At 37.9% G+C, this 22,884-nt stretch overlaps 1 protein-coding gene across 2 annotated transcripts; it reads right to left on the bottom strand.

The window, feature by feature from the left end:
- Positions 1-1,751: 1,751 nt before the first annotated feature.
- On the bottom strand, positions 1,752-19,129 carry FBXO4 (F-box protein 4). 2 transcript variants are annotated; one of them, XM_030814018.1, is made up of 7 exons: positions 18,889-19,129; positions 17,146-17,381; positions 14,463-14,683; positions 10,337-10,412; positions 10,050-10,225; positions 4,741-4,916; positions 1,752-2,440 (listed from the first exon to the last, which is right to left on the bottom strand). In XM_030814018.1, exons 1-7 carry the CDS (start codon positions 19,075-19,077, stop codon positions 2,324-2,326), a joined length of 1,191 nt encoding a protein of 396 aa, XP_030669878.1. In that variant the 5' UTR covers positions 19,078-19,129; the 3' UTR covers positions 1,752-2,323. The 2 variants fall into 2 exon arrangements, with proteins under 2 accessions (XP_030669878.1, XP_003274438.1); XM_003274390.4 differs by lacking the exon at positions 1,752-2,440 and adding an exon at positions 2,808-3,179.
- Positions 19,130-22,884: the final 3,755 nt, after the last annotated feature.

The raw sequence follows: 22,884 nt of genomic DNA, 5'->3' as shown, positions 1-22,884 counted from the left end.
CTCAACAGAGGAACTACACGTCATGATTTAGAAAAATTATTTTGACAATATGGAGAATTGTACTTTCTCTAGGTATAAGTAAAACCAATATTATTTTAGTATATGCTTATTTTAATTGCAGTTGTAGAACTGAATGCTTCAATGTGTTAAATAAGAATTTCCATTTGATTTCTACAAAATGACAGCCTGAGATCGTTACAAAATAGCATTCGGCTACCATTTTAGTGCAAAATAGCACTGGGTTACCCTTTTAGTGTGCTAGGGCTGCCATGATAAAATACCATAGACTGAGTCTCTTAAACAACAGAAATTTTTCTCACAATTCTGGACTCTAGAAGTTTAAGATGAAAGTGTCAACACGTTTGGTTTCTCCTGAGGCTTTTCCTTGGCTTGTAGATGGCCACCTTCTCACTATGTCCTCATGTGGTCTTTTGCCTGTCTATAAACATCCCTTGTGTCTCTTCCTCTTCTATTGGATTAGGGCCACCTATATGACTTCATTTAACCTTAATTCTCTCTTTGAAGGCCCTGTCTCCAAATACAGTCACACTGTGAGGTGTACTGGAAGTTAGGACTGCAACATATGAATTTGGGAAAAAAAATTCAGTCCATTAACAGTTATTAATATGCACATGCAGTTCACAAACTATATAGAGGCACAATTTTCAAGTAATTTTCAATAGTGGTGATAGAGTTTATATGATTAAACACTGACACTTACTTTTTATATGACCATCTAAACATACCTATAAAATAGTTGTTTTATGTCAGGATAATCATTTCAGAGAGTGACATTGAAAAACCCATAAAAACACTTAGAATGTTAGTGCTAAAGTTGAGGCCTTCCCACAGAGAAGTACTTGTGCAGATGCTTACAGCAGTTTTTGATAAAGCAAAACTTATGTCCAAGGTAGGTATTATTATTCTCATTTTGTACGTGAGAAAACTGAGATTCAGAATTTAAGGGACTTACTTGTGGCCACGTCAATAAAAATTGGCAGAGTGGAAATTTGCGTTAGGTCATTCTCAACTCCAGAGGTTGCATGTGTAACAATTTTGGTTTGCTTCATCCCTGGATAATGCTAATATAGCACTGATGAGAATTTAGTGAACCATAGTAGAGTCCAGGAAATTGATTTTTTAATTAAATATAAAAATAGCTTGTAGCTCTTTTTAACTTGGGATGAGAGGATTTTCGGACTCCATGTCTAATGTCTTCTTTGCTACCTATACCATGATATGGACTTGAATTATAATAGAATTCTTTTCTCTGGGTCTCAATTTCTTTACCTAAAAAATGAGGATAATACTAGTGGCTTTATAAGGTTTTTCTAAGATTTAAAGTTTATGTATACAAAGTATTATACACGTTGCCTGACACAGCTGTCATAAAGGCTAGCATTTAGTCTTAGCTCCAATATTTGAAGATTTTGTAAATTTTACAGTATCCTCATAATTAGTAATTTTAAATATCTCTTTTGTTACCCATAATTATATGGAGAAAAACACCTAAAATGCAAATGACTCATGTACTTGTCAAAATCATCAAGGATCAAACACAATAAATTATATCTCATGCTGCAAATAGAGTGGGGAGAACCCCAAGACATGCAGCAAGTCCTATCCAAAGATAATTAGGACTAGGGAAAGACCATATAAAATGAGTTAATATAATAGAGACAAATTTCATAGTGTATAGAGGAGGAAAAAAGATTTGATTGGGACTCTGTGGAAAATTAAACTAAAAACTAGAAAAATAAACGTATCTTGCTTTAACAAAAATCTAGATTATAAATACTGGAGTGTGCTATAAGAAAAAAAGAGCATAAGGTACTAGTTTAAATCTGGTGAGTGACATAGAATTTGATACTACACTATTTCATTTTCTCCATTCATCAGATATAATATCTTAATTATAGAACTGAAATGCCATTTTAAAAAAAGAGAGCTGATATAAAAGCATTGTTCTGCTTCCATGTGGTACTTAATAAATTAAACCACTCTTCTATCATAACTTCGGATTATTAATTATTAGAAATATTAATAATGCCTTAGCATAGTAAAACTACAAATATCTAAGTAAACATTCTGACAAATGTGAAACCGTATGTTCACAGGTCTTTCTCAAAGGTCTCCTAACCCAATAGTCCATTAGGCAAAATTCTGCCTCCTCAACAAAAAGGTTAAAATAGTAATAGCATTGACCTAAAAGAGACTAAATACAATTATATGTATAATATATGTTACAAACTTTCTGTCCAAAACAGAAATACATTTAAATATGGAACTTATACAAACTATACATAGATATTTATAGCTTTTACTATAATCTTAAAATTCCCGAGTTCCAGTGAGATATTAGGGTGTTTCTTCTGCCGAGTATAAGCCATTTGTGGAAGGAAGTAATATGATGCATACAAGTCTCTGGGAAGTTTTCACTCTGAATATGGAATAGAATTTGGCTTTAGTATCTTATGAGCTTGCGAAGTTATCTGAAAATAGTAAGAACTATCAGGAAAAGTTATTTTTCACTAAAGCAGTATTAAATATGATATAAGCTTGCTTTCTACTGTTTCATAATAAAAGAGGGATTGTATGGCCATAATATTAAATGCAATTCCATTACATTTTTCAGTCTTTAAGCAGTGTATTTATTAAGAATAGATAAAAATTTCTTTTCTGATAACCACCTATGAACCCTTGAAAAGACTGAATGGAAAGTTTAGCAAATTTGCTATTTCTCACTAAGGCAATCTTTATACCCAAAAGAATAGAAATTCAGGGAATGAGAGGCACAAACTTGTTTATTCCAGAATTTAATATTTTTAAAAAGACAGAAAATATAAAAATTACCAAAAAAATGTTTAAAGGTTCATTTTGGGGCTAAATACTAGGACTGAAACTCTTTTCTTGTAATTGATTTATGGTAAAGAATAAAAATAATATAAAAAACACAGCAGTTATAGCTGTCCAAATTAAGGCCCATCTGCAAAAAGGCAGGACAAGGTGGGCTGACTGAGCAAATATTCACATCATGACCTTAGTAATAAATTTCAAATGGTTTCAGTTCCCAAGATCTGAAAAGAGAATCATCTTGCATGCTTAGATTCCACTTCTTCAAGAATCCACTCAATGCCATTCAAAAAACCAGTCAGAGTTTCAGCCTCTGCATCCTGGACCTTGAAATACATAAGAGAGAATGTTGTTAGTAAGAAACTAAGTCAAAAATCTTATGAGTAGCAGGGACATTTTTCTAGACACTAAAGAGAGAATAGAACTTTTAAAAATCCCAATAGACTTTGGATAAGTTGCTCAAGTTTTGTTTTGTAGAGCACTTAGATAAAAATATGATCATCTCTCTTGTAACTATTACCAATATAAAGCTTATTTGCCTTGGAATTCAGCTTTGGAAATGGAAAGAACTACCATTTCCATGACTTGCTTCCATATATGAGGGGAAAAAATTCCTCCAAAGGATCCACTTTGAAAACTAAAACATTTTTTAGTGACCCAGTTAGTCATATGTGTGACACCATGTTGCAAAAATGTGTCTTGAAGACTGCCACTCCTCCTAATGGTAAAGCTAAAATTGCCACCATTCAGAAGGGGAAACTTTATTAGTAGTTTTCAAACTTCATTCCAAAGAGTCTTTGGAGCTCCAGGGAAGAGATGGAAGGGGAACAAAGAAAATCCTCTTACTTTTTCCGCAAAAGGTTTCCAACTTTAATTTTTCTTTATCTGTTTTACTCAGGTGTTATCATGTCAGGTTTTGTTTGAAGAAAGAATGCTATAATTAAAATGTATTTTAGGGCTGGGCACGGCGGCTCATACCTGTAATCCCAGCACTTTGGGAAGCTGAGGCGGGTGGATCACTTGAAGCCAGGAATCCGGGACCAGCCTGGCCAACATGGTGAAACCGTGTCTCTACTAAAAATACAAAAATTAGCCAGGTGTGGTGCCACATGCCTGTAATCCCAGCTACTTGGGAGGCTGAGGCATGAGACTCACTTGAACCCAGGAGGCAGAGGTTGGAGTGAGCCAAAATTGCACCACTGCACTCCAGCCTGGGTGAGAGCGAGACCGTCAAAAAAAAAATAAATAAAATATATTTTAGAAAGCAATAAACTATAAGATGGAACATATACCTTTGATGATCCATAAAGCATAATACATTGATGTTGTAAAAAACATAATAGTGGCATCTAAAAAAAACAACCTGGCTGGGCACAATGGCTCACACCTGTAGTCCCAGCACTTTGGGAGGCCGAGGCAGGCAGATGGCTTGAGCCTAGGAGTTTGAGATCAGCCTGGGCAACATGGAGAAACCCCATCTCTACAAAAAATACAAAAAATTATCTGGGTGTGCCGGCACACACCTGTAGCCCCAGGTACCTGGGAGGCTGAGGTGGAGGGACCACCTGAGCCTGAGAGATTGAGGTTGCAGCAAGCTGTGATCGTGCCACTGCACTCCAGCCTGAGTGACAAAGTGAGACCCTGTCTCAAAAAAAAAAAAAAAAAAAAATCCCCAATTGTTATCTCACTGTATGAGAGAAGAGGCAAGTAAGAAACAATTGATTAGCTAACATTTATTATCACCAATCAAATAGCTTCCATAGATTAAGCTATTAAAATTGACTTTAGAATGCCATTTCATTAAAGAAGATAAATTTAAAAAATAAAATCAAATAGAAAATAGAGTGCAAAATAAAATTTTTGTCACTAGAGTATAAATGATCTTACCAGCCATGGGTGATTTAGAAGATTCAGATGCAGCTCATGAGCCAAATAAAAACAGGGCATTCTTTTTACATCCCCTTGAGAAATACAGGATAAAACCAACAATGGTCTTCCCGAAGACCCAAAGGCTGGATCTGTCATTGCCATAATATGAGAAAATTCATCTTGCCATTCATGTCCTAAGGAATGTAAGTCAAAACATTTAATTTGCATTACTTTTAATAGTTTTGAAAATAATAAAATAAAAAATTAACAAAGCGAGGGAACAAAAATTTACCAGGATCCAAACATAAACTGAGGGAAAAAAATCACAGTACTCTTCAGATGTCTCCATAATCTAAAAGCAAAAATGCTTGATACAGGTAGTTCCTTTCACAAATTCTGTAGATGTCACTGCCCTTTCATTCAAAGGGCTTACTTTCAAAATGTAGGCATATAGTAGAGTTTCGCTTTTTTTATGAATACCAACAATCTCAACCTTCTATTGGAGTGTTTGGACCATCTGCATTTTGTGGTAGGCAGAATTTTAAGATAACCTCAATGTTCCAAACCCTTGCATAATCCCTTTACCCTTTAGTATCTGAAGAACCTACAAATAAGATGGGGCATCACTCCCATGATTAGGCTTTAAGACACAGTTGACTTTAATAAAGACAGGTAATCTTCACTGAGCCTGACCTAATCAGGTGAGCCCTTAAAAGCAGCTCTTCTTGTTGAAAGATTCAATGCAGGGGAGATTTTCCATTGCTGGATTGGAAGATGGAGGCAGTCACATGGGAAGGAATATAGGTGACCTCTAGAAGCTGATAGCAGCCCCCAGCTGACAGCTAGCAAGAAAACAGGAAGGTCAGTCCTACAACAACAAGGAACTGAATTCAGCTAATAACTTGAATGATCTCAGAAGCAAATTCTTTCCCAGAGCCTCCAGAAAAGGATGCAATCATATGATACACAAATTTCAGCCCAAGAGGCCCTATCCAGAGAACTCAGTACTACCATGCCCAGACATCTGACATAGAGAACTGTGAGCTAAAAAAATAGTTGTTTTAAACTATTAAATGTGAGGTAATTTGTTAATAGAAATTGAAAATTAATAAACATTTAATGTACTTATCAACAAGGTGCATTTAAATGTATCCTATACATCTTAGATTGTGACTTGTCCATCTGTTCTTTGTTCCTTCTCTCTTTGCCTTCCTTCTTTTGGACCGAGTTTTTTAATGGTTCCATTTTATATCCACTACTGACTTAGTTACAACTTCATTATACATTTTTTAGTAGTTGTTCAAGTATATGTAATACACATTTTTAAGTTATAAGTCTATCTTTAAATATTATGCCATTTCACATATAGAAGAAACTTAAAATATAATATACTTAAATGTTCTCTCTTCCATGATGTGTTCTATTATCATATATTTTTCTTTAAAATGTCATACACGTATAATACACTATTAGTTTTTTTTAATTAAAATTAGAAAAAAACCTTTTATAGATAGCTCCATTGTTTCCATCCCAGGAGTCTTCATCTTTTTCGGTAGATGCAAATTTCCATCTGTTATCATAGTCTTCCGCCTAAAGAGTTTCCTTTAAGATTTCTTATAGTGAAGATCTGTTAACAATCAATTTTCTCAGTGCTATGTTCAAATGTGTTTCTCAAAATTCATGTGTTGGACATTTAAACCCCAATGCAACAGTGTTGGGGGAAGGGGTGTCTTTGGGAGTTGTTTAGGTCATAAGGGCTTTACTCTTATGAGTAGATTAATATTGCCATTAAAAACGGTTGCAGCCCTGTCTTTCCCTCTTCTGCCATGTGAGAATGCAATGTTTATCTCCCGCCTCCCTTTCTGCCTTCTACCAAGTAAGACATCAGCAAGAAAGGCACTCACCAGACACCAGATGCCGGTGCCTTAATCTTGGACTCCCTAGTGTCCAAAACTGTGAGAAATAAATTTCTGTTCTTTAAAAATTCATTTATTGATCTGTAATAAAATTAGACTAAGTAGTCTTGGGAGAACAGGAATTTAGGTGAAGCCAGACGGAAAAAAATCACAGTACCATTCAGATGTCTCCATAATCTAAAAACAGAAGTGCACTGATATACAGGTCTGCGGTATTCTGTTATAGTGGCACAAATGAACTAAGACATTGAAATTTGTTTGCCTGAAAAAGTCTTAACATTGCCTTTATTTTCAAAAAAATATTTTTGCTAGATACAGGATGTTTTTTCCCCCTTGAAGTACTATAAAGATTTCTCTTTATTGGTTTCTATCCTGCAGCAATTCTGACAGGAAATTTGCCGTCACTATTATCTTGGCCTTCTATATATGTATGCTTTCATTTATTCTGGCTGCCTTAAAGATGTTCTCTTTATCTTTGATTTTTACCAGTTTGACTATGATGTGCCTAGATGTATTTTTCTTTGTATTTATGCTTGGCATTCTCTGAGCATCTTCAATCTGTGGTTTGTTGTCTTTCCATAATTTTGAGATAATTCTGGCCATTATCTATTCAAAAATTCCTTTTCCCCTTTTCTCTCTCCCTTCACGTTTTGGGACTCCAATTACAGATAAGTTAGATCAGGGGTCAGCCTACTACATTCTGTGGGTCAATTTTTCTAAATAAATTTTTATTGGAAAACAGTCTGTCCATTCATTTACGTATTTATTGTCTCTGCTGCTTTTGTACTGTAATAGCAGAGCTAAGTGATTGTAAAAAAAAAACTGTATGGTTCATAAGCCTACAATATTTACTGTGTCCCTTTAAGAAAGTTTCCTGACCCCTGAGTTAGATCACTGGATAGATTCCCCCAATTCTCACTCTGTTCCTTGCTCTTACGTTTTTTTCTCTTTGTGTTTTAATTTGGATAATTCTGAGTGACTTATCTTCACTTTCAATGATTCTTTCCTTTGCTAATATGCCCACTGAAGGAACTATTCATCTGTTGTCATATTTTCATATCTAGCATTCTTGTTTTACTTTTTCAAAACAGCTGAAAAATCTATCTGTTCACACATATTGTCCACCTTTTCCACTAGGTCTCTCTCAATCTCTCATTTTTTTGTTGGTGGGGGACGGGGTCTCGCTCTGTCACCCAGGCTGGAGTGCAGTGGTGTGATTTCAGCTCATGCAACTTTTGCCTCCAAGGCTCAAGCGATTCTCCCGCCTCAGCCTCCCAAGTAGTTGGGACTACAGGCACGTGCCACCATGCCTGGCTAATTTTTTGTATTCTTGGTAGAGGCGAAATTTCGCCATGTTGCCCAGGCTGGTCTCGAACTCCTGGGCTCAAGCAATCTGCCCGCCTTGGCCTCCCAGAGCCACTGCATCAGACCTAGATCTCTTAATCAGTTATTTTAATGTCCCTTTCTTAGAATAACAACATGCAGACCATCTCTGGTCCAGTTGAACTGACTGCCTTATCTCATGACAACGTATCATTTCATTTTGATTTTGTGAGTGTCTCATAATTTTTAGATTTAATGTTAGGTGTTTTATGTAGAAGAGCAGTAGAGACTAAGGTTAAAAGGATTTACTCCTAAAAACAGGCATCATACTTCGGTTAGGGTATTAATGCAGTAGGCTGAATCAAACTAGTCTGTAGTTGAGCTGGATTGGGCTTTTATTGCTATAGTTAACTTTGTAACACATAGACTTTAAATTCTTCCAGCAGCATGCTGCTGCCTATCTTGTTCTCACTAAGAGCACTGGAGTACCAGAGTTTCTTTCTCAGAGTTTCTACTTGTTCTCAGCTTTCAGCCTATCTTTTTAACTGTGTCATGGGGGTTATGGGGAAGAGGCAAGGAGAGCCTCTCCACACCCTTCCCCCATCCCTGCAGTAGTCTGCTGTTGCTCCTTAATTGGTAGGGACATGGAGATTTCTCAGTTTTCTCATCCCTGCCTCAGGCCTTAGGTAGGCCCTGTGCACCAGAGCCTCAGTGGTGCGGGCTTTCTCAGTGTTCCAGCATGACTGCCGAATTCTGCCCTGTAGTGGTAGAAAGGTCTCCACTGCAAATTTCCTGCCTCTCCTCCAGAGTCAGCAAACATTTAATTTCTATCAGTGCAAGATCCTTGGTACAAGTGGAATTCCTGCTCCTCCCCTAAGACAGCTTTTGTTTCTATCTCCCTTGAGACAGCAGCAGTCAACTTTTGTCTGTGGAAAACAGCTTTGGCTTCACTGAGAAAAGGATATAGAAAGCAGGAGGATATACCTGTCTCCAAGCACCAGCTGGTCATCACATGTATGCCTGTACCACCAAGGAGGGCACTCATAGGTCTCCTACCCTACCACTAACCTTTTACATGAGCACCTAGTAGAGGCCAGTGGGAAAAAGCTGATAAGTGGGTATAGTCTCTTTGTGTCTTGTAATTTTTTTAAATTTATTTTGTGTATGCCTGTTTTATAGGAGCAGATTGGAAAACTAGATAAAAGTAGGGGCTATATCTGTTTTAGTTCAGATATTGTATGTTGCAATTGTAACTGCAACATGCTTGTAGGAACTAAAAAACTATTTGTTAAATGAACTTATCTTTTATTTTGCTTCTAAGTTTTCTTTTTATAGATAGCTTGGTAGTAACAGAGAGTAATTGCAACTGCTTTTACTGCCTAAACAGTAACAGATGCCTAACAGATCACAAGGAAAATAAATTCAACAGAAATTCAAACCAGTGTATTAGAGAACTACAATATATATACAGTATATTATGTATTTATATTCTACCTTGTTCACAAAGGATTTGGGAAAGATATTATAATACTAGCTCATGGCCCAATGATATTTTGATTTCACACAAAAGTAGCATTCTGAATGGTAATTATTCAGAATATATGAACAGTGTTCTCAACTGATCTACTTAACACCCTACCATTTGGATAAAACAAAGGTAAAATTTTTCATAGTTATTTGCATAGATTATTTGAATAAAGCCAGAAGCAGACAAAATGTCAGTATCAAAAAAATGCAGAAGCATACAGCAAAAAAATATTGTATAGCTCTAGTACCAAACTTTGGAATGCATCAGAATTCCCTGGGTGCTTGGAAAAAACAGATGACCAAATCTGATTCACACAACCCAAATCTAGGAATAAAATCCACCACGGTAGGAATCAGCTTGTTAACATGTTTAACAAGCTCCCCAGGTGATCCTAATACACACCAAAGTGTAAGAACACACTATTAATAGTAAGGGTCAGAAAATCACATTGATAAAATAAACCATCATATTCTTAAGAAGCCACAGTAAAGACTAAAAAGGTATTTTCCATTTGCTTTGAAAAGAACAATGTGCTTAAAAATGTACATATGAGTACTTACTTTTATGAGCTTCAGCATTTGCAACATAGATGAACCCATCTACAACTTCACACACTTTTTGAATCTGTGGAATCACACTGTACCGGCTTCCTTGTTGATCATCACCTTCATTCTGTCGACTGAACATCTTGTTAACTGCACTTGTATGTTCTTCCCTTGCTCTATCTCTTTCCTTTCTAGAAAAAAAATTGTAAATATAGAATATAAAAAGATACTAAACAGACTCCACTCACCTGAAATGTTTTAGTTCTGATGTTTCAGTTAAGCCACCAAGTATGTAGCCTTACCTGGTAGTTGAATATAAGATTAGAATGTTGAATTTATGTTGGTTGTTCAACTGAAAATTGACTCCTGATCCAATACCTAAGAAAGAAAATCACAGTTACCAAAACTAATCATTAATAAAAATAGCAAAAGATCACACTGAAAATTACCCAGTGAAAGCAAAAAGAGCAAAGAAAAAAATTCTATAACAACTTATACATAGATTTGAAATAAAATAAAATGTATACATTGAAGAAAAGATACCGTATGTAACTTTCATTCACATGGCAATAAAAATAGAGAGAAAGAAAAAAACTGCAAGGCTTATAACCGTCCTTATATCATCATCACTATCATCAACAACTTTATCATCTTATCAGTAGCAGCTGCATAATCACAGCTACTACTATTTTTCCTCAAGACTAAGACTCATTTTCATATTTTTATGTTTCTCATTAGTCTAATAATCCATGTATACATTCAATTAAGTGTCTTTCTCCCCCTCTGAAAAGCTGTTTTTAAATTGATGGGGGGCCAGGCACAGTGACTCACATCTGCAATCCCAACAATTTGGGAGGCTGAGGTGGAAGAATCACTTGAGGCTAAGAGTTCAAGACCAACCTAGACAACATAGTGAGAACCTCATTTCTAAAAAAATACAAAACAATTAGCCAGGCATGGCAGCCCATGCCTGTTTGCCAGGTACTTGGGAGGCTGAGGTAGGAGGATCACTTGAGCCAGGGAGTTCAAGGCTGCAGTGAGCCATGATCATGCCACTGTACTCCAGCCTGGGTAACACAGACCTTGTCTTAAAAAATAATAATGAATTAATGAGGAGTTGCCAACAGAACATTAGTAAATTGAGAAAATACTGAAGATACTGAAATTTAGAATTCGACAGAGTTGGATTATAATTCTGAATTTCTCACTAATAGCCATGTATTTGTATCCCTCAGTTTGACACCAGAAAGAAGTTGAACTAATATATTCAGCACTAATATATTCTTCTTAGGTTTACTGGGAAGATTAAATGAGATCATATATGTAAAACTCCTAGTAGGGTGACTAGTAAACCACAGGTGCTAAATATTAGCTTCTTACTGCTTTATATCTGAATCATTAGTCACTGTTATTTGTCCTTCTTTCTTAACCTCTTCCCTCCTTGGGCTGTGTTAACACTAAGTGGCTGGTTCTCCTTTTGCCTCCTCAGAAGACCCTTCTGGGCTTCCATGGCTCTACTTCATCCTGTTATATAAATGTTCTTCTAGATCTGTTCAGTTCTCTGCATCCCCATGACCACACTTTAGTTCACATTGTCATCATCACTCACCCGGGCCTCTGCAATCACTTCTAACCAGTCTCCTATATCTTCTTGCCTCCTATTATCCTTTCCTCTGACATCAGTTGGAATAATTTTTTAATAATGGTGTCTAATTAAGTGTCTTCTCTACAAAGCCATTGCCCTTCAGATGAAGAAATAAAACCATAATATCTGGCCCCTACTAACCTCATTAGAGACAACTCCAGCCTTTCATACTCTTAATTCCTGCATTATAACTAATTTATTTGTTTAAATAAGCTATGCCATACCATCTCATGTCATCATTCTAGGCAACACACATACAGGGCTCTTAAGTACTAGGACTGCAACCATGCCAGGCCACGTGATCCTAGTCCTCCAGCCACCAGGTCTGGTGCATGTTTCACAGAGACCACAGAATCAAACTTTAACATGTTTCTGATCTTTGTTTTCATCAGCTGCACTCCCAGAGATTATCCTCTCAACACGTCTAACTTCAGTCCAATATAGTAGCCATACTGTTCTGCTCTTCTTTGCCAATTATGTAACCCCATATTCTCTCATCTTGCGAGTGTGAGGCATAAATTGAACTTTTAAAACAATCACTTCAGCTGCTCTCTGGAAAATGGAATTGACATTTTATAACCATCAAACTTCCCCATTTCCTCAACCTCTTCTTGAGGTGTTCCTTCGACCTAATAGCCGTACTTGAAATTGGCCTACCCCTAGGTGAGGCTTCTCCTGCAGTGAACTCTCAAGTAGCAAAGATGCTTATTTTCTCAAAACTCAACGTAAAGAGGTGGGATTCATGTTCTCTTAACTCCCAATGCCATATCTAAACCATTACTCACCAACCCTCTGAAAAAAATCCTTCTACTTGAGAAACACATCATTCAGCTGTAGCACTCTTTCCTTCTTTGTCGTTATTATTTATGAATCTCCATTTAATAGTCACTTCCCCCAAACATAAACTGAACATTTCAGCACCTGTCTCCAATCTTCCCCTCCATCCTCAAAAACTTCCAAGTCCATGTGGACTCCATATGACTCCCAAATCTCGATTTTCTAGCCCAGATCTTGCTCTTGAGAGCTGGATGCATACAGTAATCCATAAAGTCATTCACTCATTCACCATATATACAGAGAGTGCCTGTTATGTGCCTGGCACCACAGATACAGCTAAAAATAAAGTGAACAAGATTCTTACCTTCATGGAGCTTCCGTTCTAGCAGATTTGCTTACAGTAGGTATCTCCACTTGGATCTTCCATGGAGTTATCAAAGTCAACATATTCCAAAGAATAGCTGCCATTCTCCCTATACAGATCTTACTGTTACCTGCCCCCTTCCAAATTTTTCTTACTTCTCCAGTGATTTCTTACCCTAGTGAATCCTCTATCATCCAACACAAAACTCAAGTCAGAAACCTGGAGCCATCCTTATTACTGCTAATACATTTATTCTGTCAATTTTATATCCTTACTATTCATCCTCTTCTCTCATCTTCACTAACAGTGACTTAGAGTTCAGATCCTCTTCATATTTTAATCATAATATTACAATGGCTTCTTAATGGGTCTCCATATCTTTAGCCCCTTCTAATCAATTCTTCACTCAAGAGCCTGAGTAATCTTTCTAACATGCAATTTTGATCATCTCAATCCTCTACTTAAAATCCTCCAGCAGCTCCCAAATGCTTAAGCATGGTACATATGTGTCTTTTCACATAGCTCCACTCTTTCTAGATACACAGTGATACTTCACATGTGTCCTCCACATCCAGAGCTTTGTGCTTTTAGAAATGCAGTTCTCCGCCGGGCGCGGTGGCTCACGCCTGCAATCCCAGCACTTTGGGAGGCTGAGACGGGCGGATCACGAGGTCAGGAGATCGAGACCATCCTGGCTAACACGGTGAAACCCCGTCTCTACTAAAGATACCAAAAAAATTAGCCAGGCGTAGTGGCGGGCGCCTGTAGTCCCAGCTATTTGGGAGAATGGCGTGAACCCGGGAGGCGGAGCTGGCAGTGAGCCGAGATGGCGCCACTGCACTCCAGCCTGGGCGACTGAGCGAGACTCCATCTCAAAAAAAAAAGAGAAAGAAAGTAAAAGAAAAAAGAAATGTAGTTCTCGCTGCCTGGAACACCTTTATTGTCTTTTTGTGACGGCCTACACCTACTCACCCTAGTGACTCATATGAGACATCATCAATATGGAGCCTTCTTTGACCCTTACCTTTCTACCCAGGAACTAAATATCTCATATTCTAATTATCTGTACACTTCTCTATGTCCTCACCCACACCTATCTTGAAGGCAGACAGAGACATTGTTCTAAATCTCTGCATCCCTATCATCTCACTAATAGGGGCTGGCTCTCAATAAATAAGTAAAGCAAAGGCTAAATTTTATTATTACTTATATTTACTATTTATCCTGCCTTGCCAAATACTTACGCATTTTTTTTAAATAGAAAGAGGGGAAGGTGATGATTTAACTCTTTTGAATTCCAATACATATCAAAATACTCTCCATACAGATGCTCAATTTTTTCTGCTTTTTCAAACATGATAAATATGATATCCCACTGTACAAATGCAACATCTTGACTACAAATAATTTATTTTCACATAATCTTAAAGGCTGGATTGTACAAATTTGAGGAATTAAGAGAAGCTTTCTTATAGTAAGTAAATTAATTCTGTCAGTTCAGTGGAACCTGGTGGGGCTCCCAACAACCAAAGTACTGTTTTTCATTATAGCAAATAATTAATTTAAAATGAATTTCTTTCTTTTTAACAAGAATGTCAAGCTCAAAGTGTTTGAATTAACTGTAGATTAACATGAAAATTACCATCAATCTGCCTCTGAGGCAAACCAGCTGTTGGGCAAAGTTCCTCTGAAGACATCAAGCTCAACACCAAAGAGGTATTCAATTCTTCCAGACCTGGTCCAAACATAGCAAATCGTGGTTCATTCTGAATGATCAGGGAGTGTAAAAAAGAAGTGACAGCTCCATACATAGGACGGCTGGATTTTGAAGCTCTTCTTGTATATGGACAGCACATTCTATAGCTGTATAAAATTGTCACAATTAGAACATTAACACAGAAAACACTTAGCCAGTTCTTCATTCAAAAATATATAATTTATTGAGTACTTGCTAGACACAAGGGATACAATGATTATATAGTTCCAATCCTCCAGGAAGACAATGGTAGAGACACCTTTATAATATGTATGTGGAGTGCTCTGACAGGGAAAAGCACAAGGTGCCATGGGGGTGGGAGTGGGCCAGAAGCTAAGGAACTCTTCCCCCATGAAGTGGTTACTTACTTTCTAATCTTTAATTTAGATTCTCTCATGGAACATTTGAATGGTGAAATTTTACTACATAAAGGTTCTCAACCTGAGGAGGTTTATCCCTGCCCCCCTGGAACATTTGGCAATGTCTGAACAACATGTTTATTGTCACAACTGGGGAGGGGAGAAGGAGTGAGCAGAGGCCAAGGATGCTGCCAAACATTAATCCTACAATGCATAGGGCAGGCCCCAGAACAAAGAATTGTTTGGCTCAAAATGTCAATAGTGCCAAGATTGAGAAACTCAGCACTAAAGATAAGCTACACACAGATAGTTAGCAGAATATCCCTAGAGGTAAAAAACAAACAAACAAACCAAAAAAATTGCTAACACTACCAATATAACCAAATTTCAAATATCTTGGGTACTTCTAATAATAGCCTCAAATATAACAGTTTCATAAGATTTAAATGAGGGAGGCTCAAATGATCCTTGCAACAAACCTAGCAAACTAAGAATGATATAAAACAATTCCATTTCTTGAAATAGCTATAAATCTCTAAAGTACCAATTATGCATTTTATCAAAAATTAAAAGTTACCCAAATCAAAATAAAACCTAAAGTCCTTCAAATAAGTCAAGCTGGTTAACAAAATCACTAAACTAACAAAATCCTTTTATTAGAAACCTTGTAACTCATGAAAGGGAAAAAACAAACAAAAAACAACTTTGAAGCTAGATAGACCTGACCAAGCCTCACCACTTTTAGTTATATGAGCCACTTACAGTCTGAATTTCAGTTTCTTCATCTGTATTATTTGAGCAACAGAAATAACTCAGGGTTGGCCGGGCGCAGTGGCTCACGCCTGTAATCCCAGCACTTTGGGAGGCCAAGGTGGGCGGATCACGAGGTCAGGAGATCCAGACCATCCTGGCTAACACGGTGAAACCCTGTCTCTACTAAAAATACAAAAAAAATTAGCCGGGCATGGTGGCGGGGGCCTGTAGTCCCAGCTACTCGGGAGGCTAAGGCAGGAGAATGGCATGAACCCAAGAGGCGGAGCTTGCAGTGAGCCCAGATCGCTCCACTGCACTCCAGCCTGGGCGACAGGTAAGACTCCATCTCAAAAAAAAAAAAAAAAAAAAAAAGAAAGAAATAACTCAAGGTTGTAAAAATGATAAGTAATTTATATGACCATAAATGGTAGTTACTATTATTACTATTCCCTGGGCAAAATCTAATTCCACAGCCTCATATACACTTGATGCAATGGTTAGCTATTGTACAGGTATTGCCAAGCAAGTGAGATACAGCGGCACTTGCTGAGATTATCTATAACAGACAACACACCTTTGAATCAAATAGTCTCACAACACTTGACATAACGAATCTGTATTAGAATAAGGAAAGGCTCTGAATAACTCAAAACTTGAAAAAAAAAATCCTGCATTTTGCCACTGAGTCAAGCACAACAATTTTTAAAGAATAAATATTTTCAAATTTTTAAAATAATGCGTTAAATTTGAGTTTCTCAGAAAAACAGGCTACATCCAGATCCAATGTCATTATATATCTTTGAGGTAGCATAACGGGGTTCCAGTCTGAATAGTCCCCTACAAGCTATATGACTTTAGGCAAATCACATAACCTCCATGAACCTTAATTCCACATCTGGGATACAAAGATAACACCTTCTTGTTGCATGAGGATTAAATGAGTAAAACATACATAAAGCATCCCTCGTAGAATCCTGTACACTGCAGTTGCTCAGTAACATTAATTACCTCACCTACACGATATTAAAAAATGTCAGTGCTTTTGGGTGCTAATATAATCTTATTTCTTAGAGCCTTTAGAATGGTTTTCTTCTTCCCTGCCAAACAACAGGGGTCTCTGATCATCCATTTTCTGGATATGGAAAAGTGTTTACTTATTTAACAAAATGACAATTGTTCTAAAGATCATGAGAATTTTAAGAAGTCTTTTACTTCTTGCCATCTATACTACTTATAATTATTCAAATACTAGTTAGGCACCACAGGGAAATAATAAAATATTAAAGCTGAAAGGGTCCTATGAAGAAAGTCATTTAACTCCCAGTTTTGACAAGAGAACAATTAGACCCCAAATCCACGCAACAAATCAGTAGCAGGGTGAGGACTAACTTGGATATTGACTAGTAATACAGTAAAATTTAATATCTTCTTTTTCATTCATAAAACTAGATACTTACACTGCCATGTAGTCAAAAAATGCACCATCAGTGACCTCAGATATAGGCTTTTTTAAGATTTCTAGATCTGGAAGAGACTTCCAGTCAACAGAAGACCAAGAAGGAAGATCCCTCAACAGAAAGTATCTCCACAGAATTGGATCTCTTACAGTTTCATTCCAATAATGATTTGTACTTCCCAACTGACACAGATCATGAGGTGAAAGAAAGGACAAAATATATAGCTGTACATCAATCTGAAACAGAAGAAAGCAGCAGGTAGGAAAAAGGAATGAAGAAAATAGTTTTGGGGTGATAAATCACACAATCAACAAATAAATAACAAAAGGTCAACTGACTAGTATTTTTAATAATTAAATCTACCATTAATAATTAAATCTGTTATTTTCCTGCCATCAGCAAAGGATCATAACTGAACATTTTAGTTTCGTAGTTGTTAAACATTTAATTTCTGAAACACTGAAACATTCCTGAAAAAGCAACCACTGTCTTGCTATTTTTCCAGCAAAATCACCAGTTCCTTTAATTTTTCCTCAGATATTTGGATATACCAGTTAGTTACATAAATTAGTTAAGGAAATAATTTGTTCTTCAAAAGAAAACCTATCTCAACCTTTATCTGATTTTATCATCAGACCAAATCAAAGAGTGTACATTTGTCTTTTTTTTTTTTTTTTTGAGACACAGTCTCACTCTGTCGCCCAGGCTGGAGTGTAGTGGCAAGATCTCGCCTCACTGCAAGGTTCACGCCATTCTCTTGCCTCAGCCTCCCAAGTAGCTGGGACTACAGGCGCCTGCCACCAAGCCCGGCTAATTTTTTACATTTTTAGTACAGACGGGGTTTCACTGTGTTAGCCAGGATGGTCTCGATCTCCTGACCTTGTGATCCGCCCACCTCGGTCTCCCAAAGTGCTGGGATTACAGGCGTGAGCCACCGCGCCTGGCCATAAATTTGTCATCTTAGTTCCTCTACAGAATCTATTAAAATGTTATGAAAAACCTCTGCAAGGAGGAGAAACTTCGGAAGCATTCTAAAGCTGCAGTTTTCACGTTGATACACACATTGGAGGGAGGTGTCAATAGTCCAAATGAGACAAAGAATTGTAATAATTTTCAATAATTTTTGTTCTCTTCATTTACCTATCTACCCCAAAGTTTAATAACAAATTATGTGTATCATTATCTTGGCCTTGATGTAACTTCAGGCACTTGTAACTTAAGTCATTTATTTTCAACTAAAGGACAGTTTTGTTTCTTCAAATATACAATAACAGCCACAGGCACAATGTCCTCTTGAGAGGGTAAAAACCTTGGCCCTCCAGGTGTTTTGGTACAATGATCCGGAATCAAAGACGCTGGGAACACGGACGCTGGAATGCTTTCCCAAGCTAATCAGCAAGTTGGGAACGGTCTCATTTCCGTAACCGGACATTCAAGGCGTCCTAGTCACATGTGCCTGTTTTGGGGGGTGGAAAACCTGAGGGCGATCGGGAGGGTCCCCAGGGGCCCCGTGAAGGTGCTTTCCTGAGATGTTCGGGCCCCCTGCGGAGCACCAGGGTCCATGCCAAGACGCTTCTGGTCAACTGTAGCTTCTCGGTGACTACACTGCCAGGAATGGCTGCATGGACGCAGCCAGACCCAGGCTGGGGCGCAGGAGTTCCCCAGGCCCCGGGGGGCTCCAGGGGCGGTCCCTCCGGCCCGGGCCGGCCCCACTGTCCTCTGCGGCCTGCGGCCGACGCTCACCGGCAGCCGCGTCAGGGTGCTGGCCGCCTCATCCACCTCCTCCCGCGAGGTCGTACGCGCCACCCTCTCCTTGCTCACTGACTGCCAGAAGGTCTTCCAGCCGCTGAGGATGACCGCCTCCAGGCGGCCCCAGTCGCTGAAGGGCGGAGGCGGCGAGCTAGTTCCGCCGCGCGGCTCGCTTCCCGCCATGGCTTGCCCGGAGCGCGGGTGACGAGTCTTAGAGCCACGCCAGCGCGTCAGCCTCCTGCGCAGCTCCGCGCCAGCCGAGGGCGCCCTCGGGCGTTCCGCCTCCCGCCTCTCCCGCGAGTCCGCCTCCAGGGCAGGGTTAGGCCCAGGGGCAAGGGGGGTACTGGGAGGAAGCCCACTGTGCGTGGTTGTGAGCCGAGTACGAAGCTCCTGTCAACAATTAACTTCCTCAGTAACTTATGGCCTCAACCTCAGCCACGCCGACCGCAGAGCCCCTGTACAACCTCTGACCCGCTGATTTCTGACTTCATTCAAGATGTTCTCTCCGGGATCATTTCCACTATGCCTGATCCTAAGCGACTCTGCTTGTTCGATAGCTGTCTGCCACTATCTTGGGTTTAATAACCACTGCTTCCTTTTCAGCACTACCATACTACGTGTGGGGTGTTTTTTGTGTGTGGTGTTTCCTCAATCACCAAGTTACCATTTATTTTCTTATCAGCAAAAACAGACTAGAGAGGCAGTCAGCGGGTCAATTATAAAGAACCTTTTGCCAAAATGAGAAGTCTGGACGCACTATGCAAAAATATAAGCACATTTAAAATTTGCTTAACCTGTGCATCTCATAAAAGGGCGGCAAAAACGGCTAGGAGAACCCAGATGTGGCGGTGTTGAAATCCCACTAGAGAGTTTTTTAATTCTCAAAACAGATGCCCATTCTACTTACTCTAGGCTTACTTAGGCTGAGGCAGGACAATGGCGTGAACCCGGGAGGCGGAGCTTGCAGTGAGCCGAGATCGCGCCACTGCACTCCGAGCGAGACTCCGTCTCCAAAAAAAAAAAAAAAAAAAAAAAAGTGCTTTAAGAGAACGTATTACAAGTTAATCTGTTACATAGAACTGGGTAGGTATACATTCAAAAAGTAAATCTCTGAGGATCTAAATGTCAACAGAATCCAAGAAAGCCTGATAACTAAGGTTCTGTAAGGCTCTGTAACATACAAGTTTAAGTTTCATTATATTTTATTATTTGCATGCCTTTGGCAGGGGCCAGTAACCAATAAAATTGCAGCCTCATTTCTGGGAGGCAATCTGGACAAGGACCACGGATTAACCATATGGCATTTGTCATCACTTTCTAGGACGTGATTTACTTTGAGAGCAAAAAACTGGAATTAGAGATAGAAAAAAAATCAGTTCAAGTATAAAGTATTAAAATTATATCTGTTAAATGAATGAGAAAAACTTTATTTTTATTATGGAAAATTTTGAACATTTATAAAAGGAGAGTGAATATGCTCCTGTGTGCCCAATATCCAAGATTCAATTACCAACACCTGGTTAATCTTGCGCTGTTGCTATATTCACCTAATACTACACCCCCAATTCTGGATTCTTTTGAAACAAATCCCAGACCTATCATCTGTAAATATCTCAGTATCTGTCCCTAAAAAAAAAACACACATTTTAAGAAACAGACTACTGTACCTCAGCAATTTTAGTTCATTAAAATCACCAAATACCGAGTCAGTGTTTAACTTCCCCATCTGTTTTGAAAATAATTTTTCACATTTGATTTGTTTGAATCATAGCCCAACAAGGGTCACACATTACACATACTCTTAAAGCTTAAGTTTCATTGTATAGCTCCCCCTCCTTTATTTTCCCTTGATATTTGTTAAAGAAAACAGGTTGGTCTTTCTGGACCTCTCTGGACTTTCTTTTTTCTATATTCTTTTTTTTTTTTTTTTTTTTTTGGTTGGTAGAGACGGGAGTTTCACCATGTTTTCCAGGCTGGTCTCGACCTCCCAGGCTCAAGTGATCCTCCTGCTGTGGCCTTCCAAAGTGCTAGGATTACAGGTGTGACCCACTGAACCCGGCCTGGACACTCTTGATGGAATCTCAATAGTGTCTTTAACACATTCTTAAATGGTATTATATACTGACACTGAAAGCTACAAGTCATTCTCATTTTCTAATGTTCGGAGTGATCAGTGGTTTCACTGGGCTGATCCATTCAAATTTCCTGTAAGTTTTTCACCTCAAAGATACAGCATTTATCAATGAATGTTATTTGCTTGCAAGTTATAAAATGTTAGTATTCTAGTTCTATAATTCCTTTTATTAGCTGAACTAAAGAAAAATTTTCCGTCAGTCATTTGATTGTCCTGCTCAAGCCAGAATTAGTTATATTTCCAGAAAACCCTGACTCATTTTGACGGGAATGGTATTTGAACATGGTTTCCAGACCTTTCTAGTGTCTTTTATATAGAGAAAACATAATTTCGTGTTGTTTCCCATTCAAATTTAGGATTACAGATTTTTTTTACTCTTTGATTTTGTGTGTCTCTTTTCTCATACACTAAAAATCCTAATTTCTAATTATATTAACATAGTTATGATTAACAATTTAATTACTGAAGAGTTTAAGATTTCTTCACATTTCTTTTTGCCCTTGGATATATCCCATTAAGAATGGACACACAAATTACTATGCTTTAAAGGTAATTGAAACATACCTGTGTACTCAAGCCATCAACTTGATATGCAATGCAGGTCATCTGTTTCACTTTGCTTTGGACTTGTAGGGCTTTTCTTAACTTTGCTTAAATCTCGTTTTAGAATAACATTATGTACCCAAGTCAAATGTTGAAAATTCAAGATATATTCTGAGAAATCTAGCTTCCATCCTGGTCCTTTCCATCTGGTTCCTCTCCTCCTGCCTCCACTGTAAGTAACCATTTTTTAAAGTTTTGGTTATGCTTCCATTGTTTCTTTTTTTTTAACTACACACATACACACACTTTTATATTCCCTTTCTTAAATATGATACATATATATATACACACACACACACATATATATGTATATATACCTTCTCCATTTTGTTTTTACTTAATAAGACCACTCTGTAGCGTTATACAGAAATATACCTCATGGATTTTTACAGCTACATACTACTCAATCATGTGGCTATACAAGGATTTAGAATAATCTATTTTTAAGTATGGTATTTAAATAACCAGTATTTCATTGAATGCTTCTGACTTGTGAGTTAAGAATTAGACCAAAAGGTATCAGAAGCCACGGCAATCAGGCTGATTGAAAAATCCAGTTTTAAATAGGGTATGTATAACATATTTAGATGACTAGTACATCTCAATACAGTGGGTTTTATATATATTTTGAGGGAGGGCTGAAAATGTTTTGAAAATTGGATGTTTTCTTCCAGTCATATCCGCAAAAAACATTTGAGATGCCTATCCAAGTCCTGATTTCTTTTCTGAAATCTGCTTCCCATCTAGAAAGACCGGCATGACTTGAACTAACGAAAAGGCAGTGCTTTCCTGGCCAACAAGTTTGTCATTCAATTGTCTGGCTAATGAGTCAGCATGCTAAATGAGGTATGCCTACATACAGAACTAGACCTTAAGGGAAACAGTCTAGTAATGGCTAATTCTCTTGTGCTCTTATATACTAGGCACTGAACTAAAGCACTCTGAACGTTAACTAATTTATCTTCAATATCCTTGAGGTAGGTACTATTACTGCGTTAAAAATAAGATAAGGCAGCACAGGAAAATTAAATAACTTAAAGAGAGTCACACAGTTAGTATTATAAATGGCAGGGCTATGATTAAACTCAGTCCTTCTGGCTCCAGAGCTCAGAATCCTAACCACTATATTACCCTATCTTTAAAAGTTATTAGGACCAGAAGAAATAACATTCAGAAGTTAAAACAGTAAACTGAGATTATGAAAGTTTTAATTCTGATGCAACAGCCAAATATAAAAGAAAACAAGCAACAAG

The sequence above is a fragment of the Nomascus leucogenys genome, chromosome 6 (genome assembly GCF_006542625.1).
Source record: "Nomascus leucogenys isolate Asia chromosome 6, Asia_NLE_v1, whole genome shotgun sequence".
In the NCBI taxonomy this organism is placed as follows: domain Eukaryota; kingdom Metazoa; phylum Chordata; class Mammalia; order Primates; family Hylobatidae; genus Nomascus; species Nomascus leucogenys.
This window is presented reverse-complemented; position numbering and strand designations above follow the sequence as displayed.